This window comes from Anomaloglossus baeobatrachus, chromosome 4 (genome assembly GCF_048569485.1).
Source record: "Anomaloglossus baeobatrachus isolate aAnoBae1 chromosome 4, aAnoBae1.hap1, whole genome shotgun sequence".
In the NCBI taxonomy this organism is placed as follows: Eukaryota; Metazoa; Chordata; class Amphibia; order Anura; family Aromobatidae; genus Anomaloglossus; species Anomaloglossus baeobatrachus.
Window position 1 is genome coordinate 630,618,951 of NC_134356.1, and position 12,344 is coordinate 630,631,294.

The 12,344-nt window shown below is 51.1% G+C and overlaps 1 protein-coding gene across 1 annotated transcript in view; it reads right to left on the reverse strand.

Moving 5' to 3' along the window:
- The window catches only part of ASH2L (ASH2 like, histone lysine methyltransferase complex subunit), a 99,551-nt gene that overhangs the window by 55,167 nt on the left and 32,040 nt on the right, over positions 1-12,344 (reverse strand). Inside the window, exons 9-11 of the mRNA XM_075343015.1 lie at positions 9,919-10,009; positions 8,708-8,925; positions 8,448-8,615 (exon numbers count right to left, since the gene is read on the reverse strand). Coding sequence (XP_075199130.1) covers positions 8,448-8,615; positions 8,708-8,925; positions 9,919-10,009 — 477 coding nt within the window. The remainder of the gene's footprint in view (positions 1-8,447; positions 8,616-8,707; positions 8,926-9,918; positions 10,010-12,344) is intronic.

A 12,344-nucleotide genomic window follows, 5' to 3' on the forward strand; every position in this document is an offset into this window, starting at 1 on the left:
CTTTGGAAGAGGAGAATTGGGCCTTGCCCGAACCTCGAAAGGACCGAAACCTCGACTGCCACCTTTTCTGCTGTGGTTTGTTTGATCTGGACTGTGGTAAGGAAGAGTCCTTACCCTTGGACTGTTTAATGATTTCAGCCAATGGCTCACCAAACAGTCTGTCTCTAGATAATGGCAAGCTGGTTAAGCATTTTTTGGAACCAGCATCTGCTTTCCAGTCCTTTAACCACAAGGCTCTGCGCAAAACCACAGAGTTGGCGGACGCCATAGAGGTACGGCTTGTAGACTCCAGGACAGCATTGATAGCATAGGTTGCAAACGCAGACATTTGCGAAGTTAGGGACGCCACCTGCGGCACTGCTGGATGTATGATAGCATCCACCTGTGCTAAACCAGATGAAATAGCTTGGAGTGCCCACACGGCCGCGAATGCTGGAGCAAACGACGCGCCGATAGCTTCATAGACAGATTTCAACCAAAGGTCCATCTGTCTGTCGTTGGCATCTTTAAGTGAAGCGCCATCCTCTACTGCGACTATGGATCTAGCCGCAAGCTTGGAAATTGGTGGATCCACCTTTGGACAGTGGGTCCAGCGTTTGGCCACGTCAGGGGGAAAAGGATAACGGGTATCCTTAGAACGTTTAGAGAAACGCTTGTCTGGATGAGCGTCGTGTTTCTGGATTGATTCTCTGAAGTCAGAGTGGTCCAAAAAAGCACTTAATTTACGCTTGGGATATAGGAAACGGAACTTCTCCTGCTGTGCAGCTGCCTCCTCTGCTGAAGGAGCTGGGGGAGAAATATCCAACAGTCTATTGATGGCCGATATAAGGTCATTAACCATGGCGTCACCATCAGGGGCATCCAGATTGAGAGGGGTTTCAGGGTTAGAATCCTGATCACCGTCCTCAGACTCATCACAGAGAGACTCTCCTCGCTGAGACCCTGAGCAGTGTGATGACGTCGAGGGTCTTTCCCAGCGAGCTCGCTTAGGGTGCCTGGGGCTGTCATCTGAGTCAGAGATTTCAGCCTGTGATGCCTGGGACTCCCTTGAAGTACGGATTAGTTCCAACTGAGGGGGACCTGGGAGCAAAGGCATATCAGTGTCCATGTCCTGCATAACTGGCCTGGACTGCAAAGCCTCAAGGATTTTTGACATAGTCACAGACATCTTATCAGCAAAAACTGCAAAGTCTGTCCCTGTCACCGGGGCAGGATTCACAGGCGGCTCTGCCTGGGCAACTACCACCATAGGCTCTGGCTGACGAAGTGCCACTGGGACTGAACATTGCACACAATGGGAATCATTGGAGCCTGCCGGTAGATCAGCCCCACATGTAGTACAAGCAGTGTACACAGCCTGTGCCTTGGCACCCTTGCGTTTTGCGGATGACATGTTGCTGTCTCCTCAGAGCAAAACAGGGTGTCCAGCCAAGAAGCGACCTTACAGTGCAACTATATAAATATATATATATATATATATATATATATATATATATATATATATATATATATATATATATATATATATATATATATATATATATATATATATATATATATATATATATATATGGTACCAAGAAAAAAGTACACAAATATAACACTGAGGCACTATGGGGCCAGCACTGAAGCGCTGCTTACCGCCCGCTTAAGAGCGGGTGTGTGGTCGCCAAAATCCCTCCAGTCTGGGTCTCCCAGAGCCTGCTGCCTTTCCCCAGCCAGACTGCATGTGTAATGGCTGCCGGCGTTCTGTGAAGGGGAGGGGGCGGGCCCTGGGCGTGCACCGACAAAGAGCGGGAAGTCTGCGTTCCCCTGTGCCTAGTGAGAGGGCTGGAGCATGCAAATAAGGCTCCAGCCCTCGGCGCTGCCTATTGAACAGCGTCTCTCCCCTACCCTGATTGACAGGGTGGGGGCGGGAACGAAACGGCGCTAGGCCGCAGAAGCCGGGGACTGAAGTTAGAAGCGCCGCCGCCGTAAAAGCGCGGTCGGCGCGAAGTCCCCGGCGCACTACAGGTCGCAGCTGCACCGCCGCTCCAGCCACCATGTATCGTCACTCAGCAAAGCTGCAGTGACCTAACCCCGGCGCACAGCGCTACTGTCCCCGGCGCACTACAACACTCAGCAAGTCCTGAGTGTGTCCGTGCCTGCCGGGGACACCGAGTACCTGAATGATGCAGGGCCATGTCCCTGACTGTACTCATGCTCCGAATCCAGCAGGTTCTCTGGGTCTGTGGATGGAGCCCGGCCTCAGGGCTTGGAGGCCGGCAAGATCCCACTTCCACAGAGCCCTACGAGGGGATGTGGAAGGACAACAGCATGTGGGCTCCAGCCTCTGTACCAGCAATAGGTACCTCAACCTTACAAGCACCACCGCGGGTGAGAAGGGAGCATGCTGGGGGCCCTATATGGGCCCTCTTTTCTTCCATCCGATATAGTCAGCAGCTGCTGCTGACTACAAACAGTGGAGCTATGCGTGGATGTATGACCTCCTTCGCACACAAAGCTTGAAAACTGAGCATCCCGTGTTCCCACGGGGGGTGTATAGCCAGAAGGGGAGGGGCCTTACACTTTTTAGTGTAATGCTTTGTGTGGCCTCCGGAGGCAGTAGCTATACACCCAATCGTCTGGGTCTCCCAATAGAGCGCCGAAGAAAAGTAGATTCTGAGCTCTCTCATCAGATCCAACAAATGCAAATCCAATTCATATCGAAGAACTGGATGAGGACAAAAGGAAGGTAAGGAGATATCCTGACTGAGATGAAAGGGGGATACCACCTTAGGGAGAAACCCCGTAATCAGGCACAGCACTACCTTGTCTTGGTGAAACACCAGGAAAGGAGCTTTGGATGACCGCGCTGCTAGCTCGGACACTCTGAAGAGACGTGACCGTTACTAAAAAAGCCACTTTCTGTGACAGTCGAGAAAGTGAAAAAAACATCCCTCAGAGGCCCCAAGGGCGGCTCCTGGAGAGCCATAAGTACCCTGTGCAGATCCCATGGGTCTAACGGCCTCTTGTACGGAGGGAGAATGCGACCAACCCCCTGCAGGAACGTGCGTACCTGAGGAAGTCGTACTATGCGATTCTGAAAGAATACAGACAGCGCTGGGACTCGTCCGTTAAGGGAGCCGAGCGACAAACCTTTTCCCAAACCAGATTGCAGGAAGGAAGGAAAGGTAGGCAATGCAAATGTCCAGGGACACACTCCCTGAGCAGAGCGCTAAGAGAAGAATATCTTCCACGTCTTGTGGTAGATCGTGGCAGACGTCAGCTTCCTAGCCCGTCTCATGGTGGCAATGACGACTTGAGACAATCCTGAAGACGCTAGGATCCCGGGCTCGATGGCCACACAGTCATGATCAGGGTCGTAGAATTCAGTGGAAAAAACGGCCCTTGGGACAGTAAGTCTGGCCGGTCTGAGGGTGCCCACGGTTGGCCGACCGTGAGATGCCACAGATCCGGGAACCACGACCTCCTCGGCCAGTCTGGGACTACGAGGATGGCGCGGCGGCAAGCGGAGCTAAGCTTGCGTAGCACTCTGGGCAACAGTGCCAGAGGTGGAAACACATAGGGTAGCTGGAACTGCGACCAATCCTGAACTAAGGCGCCTGCCGCCAGAGCTCTTTGCTCGTGAGACCGCGCCGTGAAAATCGGGACCTTTTTGTTGTGTCGAGACGCCATTAGGTCGACGTCCGGCATCCCCCAGCGGCTACAGATTTCCTGACACCATTCTGGGTGCAGAGGTCATTCCCCTGCGTCCATACCCAGGCGACTGAGGAAGTCTGCTTCCCAATTTCCTACGCCCGGGATGTGAACTGCGGATATGGTGGATGCTCTGTCCCCCACCCACATCAGAATCCGCCGGATTGCCAGGTAGGCTTGGCGATGCGTGTTCCGCCTTGGTGGGCGATGTCTGCCACCGCTGTGGAATTGTCCGACTGAATTCGGATCTGTTTTCCTTCCAGCCACTGCTGGAAGGCTTGCAGGGCAAGATACACTGCCCAGATTTCCAAAACATTGATCTGAAGGATGGACTCCATGACCGTCTGAGAAGGGAAACGTTCCTGTCTAGGGACGTCGACTCCTCAACCCATTGGCAAAGCATGTCCAATTGAAGTGGACGCAGATGAAACTGCGCGAAAGTGACTGCCTCTGCATGAGACGTCTCAAGGGGTGTGACTGGCCTTGAAGGAGAGACTGCACCCCCGTCTGTAGTGAACGCTGCTTGTCCAGCGGAAGGTTCACTACCGCTGAGAGAGTGTGAAACTCAATGCTCAGATATGTCGGCGATTGGGTCGGTGCCCGATGTAACCTTGAAAAGTTGATGATCCACCCGAAACTCTGGAGAGTCTCTAGCGCCACGTTCAGGCTGCGTTGGCATGCCTCTTGAGAGGGTGCCTTGACAAGTGGATCGTCCCAGTAAGGATCACAGAGTGACCCTGAGAGTGCAGGACTGCTCCCACTGCTGCCCTGAACTTGGTGAAAACCCGAAGGGCTGTCGCCAGACCGAAGGGCAGGGCTACGCACTGAAGATACTCGTCTTCAATGACGAAAACGTAGCACACGCTGGTGCTCTGGAGCAATCGGCACGTGGAGATAGGCATCCTGATGTCTATTGATGCTAGGAAATCTCTTTGCGACATTGAGGCAATGACGGAGCGGAGGGTTACATCCGGAACCGCCTGGCCTTCACGTGCTTGGTGAGCAGTGTTAGGTCCAGAACGGAACGGAAAGAGCCACCCCTTTTTTGGCACCCCAATCAGATTGGAGGAAAAAACCGTGTCTTGTTCCTGAAGAGGAACAGTGATTACCACTTCTTCTGCCTGCAGAAGAGCGACGGCTCGGTGGGGGGAGGGGGGGGGGAGAATGAAGAATCGCGTCGGAGGAAGAGAACAGAGTTCTATCCTGTACACGTGAGACAAAATGTCTCTCACCCACCGGTCTGTGACCTGTGGCAGTTAAATGTCCCCAAGCGGGAGATTCTGCCACCAACCGCGGATGCGGAAAGAGAGAGCTGACAGTCATGAGGAGACCGCCTTGGTAGCGGTTCCTCCTGCTGCCTTCCTTGGGCGTGATTGAGCCCGGCCGGAATCTGAGCCCCTCTGAGCCTTTTGAGCCCTTTTGGGCGAGGACAATTGGGACCTGCCCGAGCCTGGGAAGGACCAACCTCGACTGTCCCTCCAGGACAGCATTACTAGGGTAAGTCTCAATGCAGACATTGCGAGGTTAAGGACACCACCTGCGGCACAGATGTACATGTGCTCAAGACCAGCTGCGCAAGCGCCGCTGAAATAGGTTAGAGTGCCCATACGGCTGCGAATGCCGGAGCAACCGACACGCTGACAGCTTCACAGACAGACTTCAACCAGAGGTCCATCTGTCTGTCAATGGTATCTTTAAGTGAAGTCCCATCTTCACTGCAACTATGGATCTAGCCGCAAGCCTGGGGATTGGTGGATCCACCTTTGGACCCTGGGTCTAGCGCTTCACCACGTCAGGTGAAAGGGATAACGTGTATCCTTAAAACGTTTGGAGAAAACGCTTATCTGGTAAGCGTGGTGTTTCTGAACTGCTTCTCTGAAGTCAGTGCCAGAAAAATACTCAATATACACTTGAGATACTGAAAGAGGGATTTATCCTGCTGTGAAGCTGACCCCTCCCCTGGAGGAGTTGAGGGGGAAATACCCAACTTTCCATTGATGGACGCTATAAGATTATTCACTATAGCGTCACCATCCGGTGCATCCGGATTGAGAGCGGTCTCAAGATCAGAGTCGTGAACAGCTACGTCTGCCTCATGATACAGAGAGTACCCCTGTGGTGACCCTGACCAGTGATGAAGTCGAGGGCCATTCCCATGGAGCTCGCTTAGGCCGTCTGGGACTGTCGTCCGTGTCAGAGCCTGCACCCTGGGATGCATGGGACCCCCCTGGAACCCTGATTTATTCCCAATCAGGGTGGCCAGGGGCATTGAATCAACCTTGGCCAAGGTCTATCTGGACTGCAAAGTCTGTAAGATATTAGTCATAATCACAGACAATAAAGCAGCGGAAACTGCAACTCCATCCCTGTCCATGGACAGGGATCACAGGTGGTCTTTTGGCTACCTGTAGCGGAGACCCCGGTTGAGCAATTGCACATACTGGGGGCCCTGGAACCGTATCACATGCAGTACAAGCAGCATAGAAAGCCTGTGCCTTGGCACCCCTGCTTTTTTGCTGTTGTTGTCTAGCCATCTAGGAGCATTAGCTCAGAATAGCGACCTTACAGTGAATGCATACAAGCATGAAGTACAAATAAACACTTCAGCACATGTAGTACAAGCAGCCTAGAAAGCTTGTGCCTTGGCACCTTTGCTTTTCTGCTGCTGTTGTCTAGTTATTCAGGAGCATTAGCGAAGAATAGCTACATACAGCGAATGTATAGCATACAAGCATGAAAATAAACACTGCAGCACATGCAATCCAAGCAGTATTGAAAGCTTGTGCCTTGGCACCCTTGCTTTTCTGCTGCTGTTGTCAAGTTATCCAGGAGCATTAGCCAAGAATAGCGACATACAGTGAATGTATAGCATACAAACATGAAAATAAACACTGCAGCACATGCAATTCCAGCAGCCTTGAAAGCTTGTGTCTTAGCACCCTTGCTGTTTGCTGCCGCTGGCTAGCCATCTAGGCGGGTAGACAGCCAAGAATAGCCATTACAGTGCCATGTATAGTCTGTGCTTTAGCACCGCTGCTTATTAGCTGGTGTTTCTAGGCCTGCATCCTGAATAGCGACTTTACAAAAAGTACAGCAGGACACTTCGGCATTAGTGGGTCAGCTGCAGCTGCCGCTTACCGCCCGCACAAAAGCAGGTGTTGGCGCCTCCTGTGACTGCTAGCTCAGCGCTTGTCTCCGTTTTCCCGCTCTGCGTGCCGGAATGGCTGCCGGCGTCCAGAGAAGAGGGGCGGGCCGAGGGCGTGCCCGAGACAAGAGCGGGAACCCGGCGTCCCACTGAGTCTAGTGAAGGGGGCTGGAGAATGCAAAGCAGACTCCAGCTCCCTGCGCTGACTTACTGTACAGCGTCCCGCCCCTTCCCTGACTGGCAGGGCTGGGGGCGGGAACGAAAGGAAAACTAGGCCGCAAAGCCGGGGACTCGAGTAATAAGCGCGGCCGTCCTATGTGCACGGCCGGCGCGGAAGTCCCCGGCGCACCACAAGTCCCAGCCGCGCCACAGTGTAAAACACCCAGCAGCGGCCGGCGCGGCCGTTCCCAATACATAAATTCACTTAGCAAAGCTGCAGTGAATAATAGCACAAGCGCTCTGCGCTGTTGTCCCCGGCGCACTAGCACTCCCAGCAATGCTGGTGTGTGTGTGCGCGCTTGCCCGGGGACACAGAGTACCTTAATGTCGCAGGGCCCTGTCCCTGAGGATACTCAGCTCCAAATCCAGCAGGTTCTCTGGGTCTGTGGATGGAGCCCGGTCTCAGTGCCTGGAGACCGGTAAGATCCCACTTCGCCCAGAGCCCCATCAGGGGGATGGGGAAGGAAAGCAGCATGTGGGCTCCAGCCTCCGTACCAGCAATAGGTACCTCAACCTTACAAACCGCAAGTGGGGTGAGAAGGGAGCATGCTGGGGGCCCTATATGGGCCCACTTTTCTTCCATCCGACATAGTCAGCAGCTACTGCTGACTAAACAGTGGAGCTATGCGTGGATGTCTGACCTCCTTCGCACAAAGCAGAAAACTGGTGAGCCAGTGATCCCACTGGGGGTGTATAGCCAGAAGGGGAGGGGCCTTACACTTTTTAGTGTAATGCTTTGTGTGGCCTCCGGAGGTAGTAGCTATACACCCAATCGTCTGGGTCTCCCAATGGAGCGCCGAAGAAAAACAATTTTTTTATCCTTTGGAGACAGCGTGGCGTTAACCCCTTCTACTCTCCAGCATTGAGAATATCTACATGTGGAGCTGCGGAAGCCGCCTATTATCTGTGTGCTGGTTGTGACTGTCACAACCACACTAGGCAAGTTTACAGTAACATACTTTGAAACAGAATTGCTCAATAAAAAAAAAAAAAAAAAAAAAACACAAAATATAAAATAACTTATGCATGAAATAAGTCTGAAAGGTGTCTTCTTAGAACTGCACATTGTGACTTCCCTGTGTTACTTCTCCTGGAATTGTAAGACTATTTTGCGCTCTGTTTTAGCACCATGTTTTTTTTGCAGAGCAAGAGTGCACACACACCGAAATTTATTCCTACAATTCCAGGAGAAAAAACACAGGGAAGTCACAATGTCAAGTTCTAAGAAAACACCTTTCAGACTTATTTCATGCTGAAATAATAAATATTATTATTATTATTAAATATTATTGAGCAATTCTGTTTCAAAACTGCACCACCTACTTAAGCAGTACATGCAGCAAATGGCTCCATGTGGCACGTTTCCTTTACTGACATGGCGTACCTAGAGCCTGTGACCAGCCGAGCCGGGCAGCTGTATCTGGTGGCATCTCATCGATAAATATCTCAAAATACCACTCTCCTTTCCTCACTCCGTGGGATGCCCGCACCATGGAATATCCCTTCTCCCCCAAAACAGTAAGGCGATCATCAGAGATCTTTAACTGAGGAGCTGGGGAAAAAAAAAAATAAATAAATTTATTTACAGTGATTAATAAGTTGGTATTTACATTTACATAAATTTTGTGCAGGACATCTCCTTACCTCGGTCGTGCAAGGCGAGCAGCACCCTCTCGTACAGGCAGGCTCTGTACAAGTCTCCTGGAATAGGTTTTCCCGCCCAACAGTCCAATTCTAGTTTCTCCGGGTCGGGTGCATGTGGGTCTGGCTCTGCCAGGATGTACCTGTATCCATCCTTATTGAACGGGTGCTCTAACGGGTACCCGTGAGGAGGCAGGCGCTGGGCCGCAAACAGCGGATCACTGAAAAGGGAAGGAAAGCACATTAGTCACATGTACAGGACATTGCTCAAACCCCACCCCCCCCCACCCCACACACTCACATCACAGTATAAACCCAAGTCAACGACACTTCATGGATAATTTGGCCAGTGAAGAGGCAGAAGCAATTGAAAGTCAGTGTCACCGAATTTGGCGCAATTGAAAGTGCCACCAAGAGCACCGGCGTGGAACAGTGTGAAAACCGCCAAAACAGAAATGGTTTTACTTGTGCTGGACACAGACAACTCTCTCCTTATCCGACACTAGCTTTGCATATTGCTCGGGTTCTTGTCCTTACTGGTAGCACGAGGCGGCTCCTGCAGCCCAGTCAGGTTGCCCAGGAAGCCCAGCTACTCCACGTTTGGGGTCTCAGTGCTGGAAGACCGAGTGAAACCTTATGTTTTCACAACATGGTCCAAACACCAGTACATGAGAGACAGACCGGGCCAGAGAAAAGGCAAGAACCAAGCAGCAGGACCAGAGTGTGAGGAGGAATACGGCTACCAGAGTGCATATTATTGCCCACACTGTCCCCAAAAAAAACACACACACACACACACACACACACACACACACACACACACACACACACACACACACAGTCTCCATCATGGTGGCATGAGGCTATACGTTCTGTGGTCACAGATCGGCACTCTGCTGTGTAATAGATTTGCCACAGGACACCAGATCTGTCCACACGAGAGCATCTTCCCATTGAGCAAATGTGACCAAAATAGATGTTTAGGTCATGGGCTGGCTCTGAATCACATTAGCCTCTAGGATAGTATGCAACAGTGGTCCACACTAAGGCCACAGACCATCCATGAGTTGCTGATGCCCTGATCCAGTCTGGCAGGAGATGCCCCAAGACACCAACCGCCGTTTCATCAGGACCAAAATTCATTAATTTTTATAAGACCTGGAGCTTCAGATCAAACAAAGTGTGGCGCAAGAGCTTCAACATGTGCTCATTACCTTCTGGTTCTTTTGGTTGCATTAGAAGAGCTGCCGTCCTGCTGCTTGCGCTTGGCTCCTCTCCCTTTTGCAGAGCTGGCCGCTGCAGACCCTAAATACACAAAGTAGTAATATGAGCCAAAAAGGACTGGCACTGGCCAGTATGCATGTCATCTCATTTCTGTTACAAACAAAAAAAAATAAAAAAAAAAAAAAAAAAAAAAAAAAATATGAATGAGTGCACTGCGTATTCTGTACATGTCTAAGTATTGAGATGCCCCTAGTGGTGAATGCAACCAAGTGCTAAAACAGTGTGACAGGAGGCAGTTTAGTGCCGCTCCGCCTTATAATGGGGTAAGGAGAAGTCGTTACTTCTCGACCGCCAGGACTATTCTCTATTCTCCTTCCCAATCCAGAGTATAGAGGTGATTCAGTAGTGGCGTAGTGCGGTGTCAACTTTGTAGCCCTATACTGCACAGCCACAAGTATTGGGGGGGGGGGGGAATTGATTCTGTCATCACTTTCTATTGATCTTGTACAAAGTTGTCAAGGCACTCATGCAGGAGCTCAACGCTTCTGCACAGTCTTTGTAAAGATCAGTGAGGAGATTGTGTAGGGGTCTGGTTTCTGTCCAATGACACTTTTTTTTTTTTTTTTTTAAGTGGTTCTCTGAGAGTTAATTGATAAGTGATCTGTAGGACAGATAATCAATATGAGATCAGTGGAGATACTCTCCAGCAGCAGCTGGATATAAGCAAAGTACAGAGAGGATCCCTGGGACCAATGTACATTGTTTACTGGCTGCTGTCAAGTAGCGTTGGTGGTTAAATCCCAATTCACATGGAGATAAAAGTGCAGCACCCAAAAGTAGTCAATACAGCACGCAAGAGGTTGGGGATTTCAGACAGATACATCTGGATGCTACTGGAGCAGATTTCAGCTGATTGGTGGGAGTGTCGGATGTTGACCCCACCAATCTGAGATAGAGATAGAGATAGAACAGAGCAAGAGCCGGAACAACCGGAGACTGTCCACGACAACAGCCGGTGATAACACGCGGAACAAGAACTTGCCAACAGGCAACAGGGAGGGAGCTGGGTCTCCCAATACGGAACTATAAGAAAAAGAATTTACGGTAAGTAACAAAATTCTCTTTTTCTTCATCGTTCCTTTGGGAGACCCAGACCATGGGACGTTCCAAAGCTGTCCCTGGGTGGGAATAAACAGAAAAACTAAGTAGGCGGAGCCTAACTTCACAAATGGGCGACAGCCGCCTGAAGGATGCGTCTGCCCAAGCTCGCATCCGCCGAAGCATGAGCATGCACTTGGTAGTGCTTCGAGAAGGTATGCAGGCTAGTCCAACTGGCAGCCTGACAGACTTGTTGAGCCGTAGCCTGGTGCCTGAAAGCCCAAGAGGCACCAACAGCTTTGGTCGAATGTGCCTTGATCCCCGGCGGGGGAGGCACCTGAGTACTCTGGTAGGCTTCCGAAATGGTCGATCTAATCCAACGGGCTAAGGTCGGCTTAGAAGCAGAGAGGCCCTTACGCCGACCTGTGGTTAGCACAAAAGGAGAGGTGCACCGCCTAAGCGCAGCGGTGCGAGACACATAGATCCGGAGAGCACGCACCAGATCCAGAGTATGCAGCGCTTTTTCAAAGCGATGAACAGGAGCCGGACAGAAGGAAGGTAGGGTAATGTCCTGGTTAAGGTGGAAGGGAGAGACCACCTTAGGAAGAAAGTCCGGAGTCGGACGGTGAACCACCTTGTCTTGATGAAAGACTAAAAAAAGGTGACTCCGAGGAGAGCGCAGCCAAATCAGAGACTCTCCTGAGAGAAGTTATGGCCACCAGAAAGGCCACCTTCTGAGAAAGACTATACAAAAACCTCCCCAAGAGGCTCAAAAGGGGGTTTCTGCAAAACCGTGAGAACCAAGTTAAGGTCCCAGGGATCCAAAGGCCGCCGGTAAGGCGGAATGATGTGAGACGCGCCTTGCATGAAGGTGCGGACCTGAGCCAGCCGAGCGAGACGCCGCTGGAACAGAACTGAGAGCTGAGACTTGTCCCTTGAGAGAGTTGAGGGACAGTCCTAGCTGCAGACCGGACTGTAAAGAAGGGAATTTTGTTTACTTACCGTAAATTCCTTTTCTTCTAGCTCCTATTGGGAGACCCAGACAATTTGGTGTATAGCTTCTGCCTCCGGAGGCCACACAAAGTATTACACTCAAAAGTGTAACCCCTCCCCTCTGCCTATACACTCCCCCGTGCATCACGGGCTCCTCAGTTTTGGTGCAAAAGCAGGAAACTTATAAATTGGTTTAAGATAAATTCAATCCGAAGGATGTTCGGAGAACTGAAAACCATGAAACAATTGAACATGAACATGTGTACACAAAAGAACAACTAGCCCGAAGGAAAACAGGGGCGGATGCTGGGTTTCCCAATAGGAG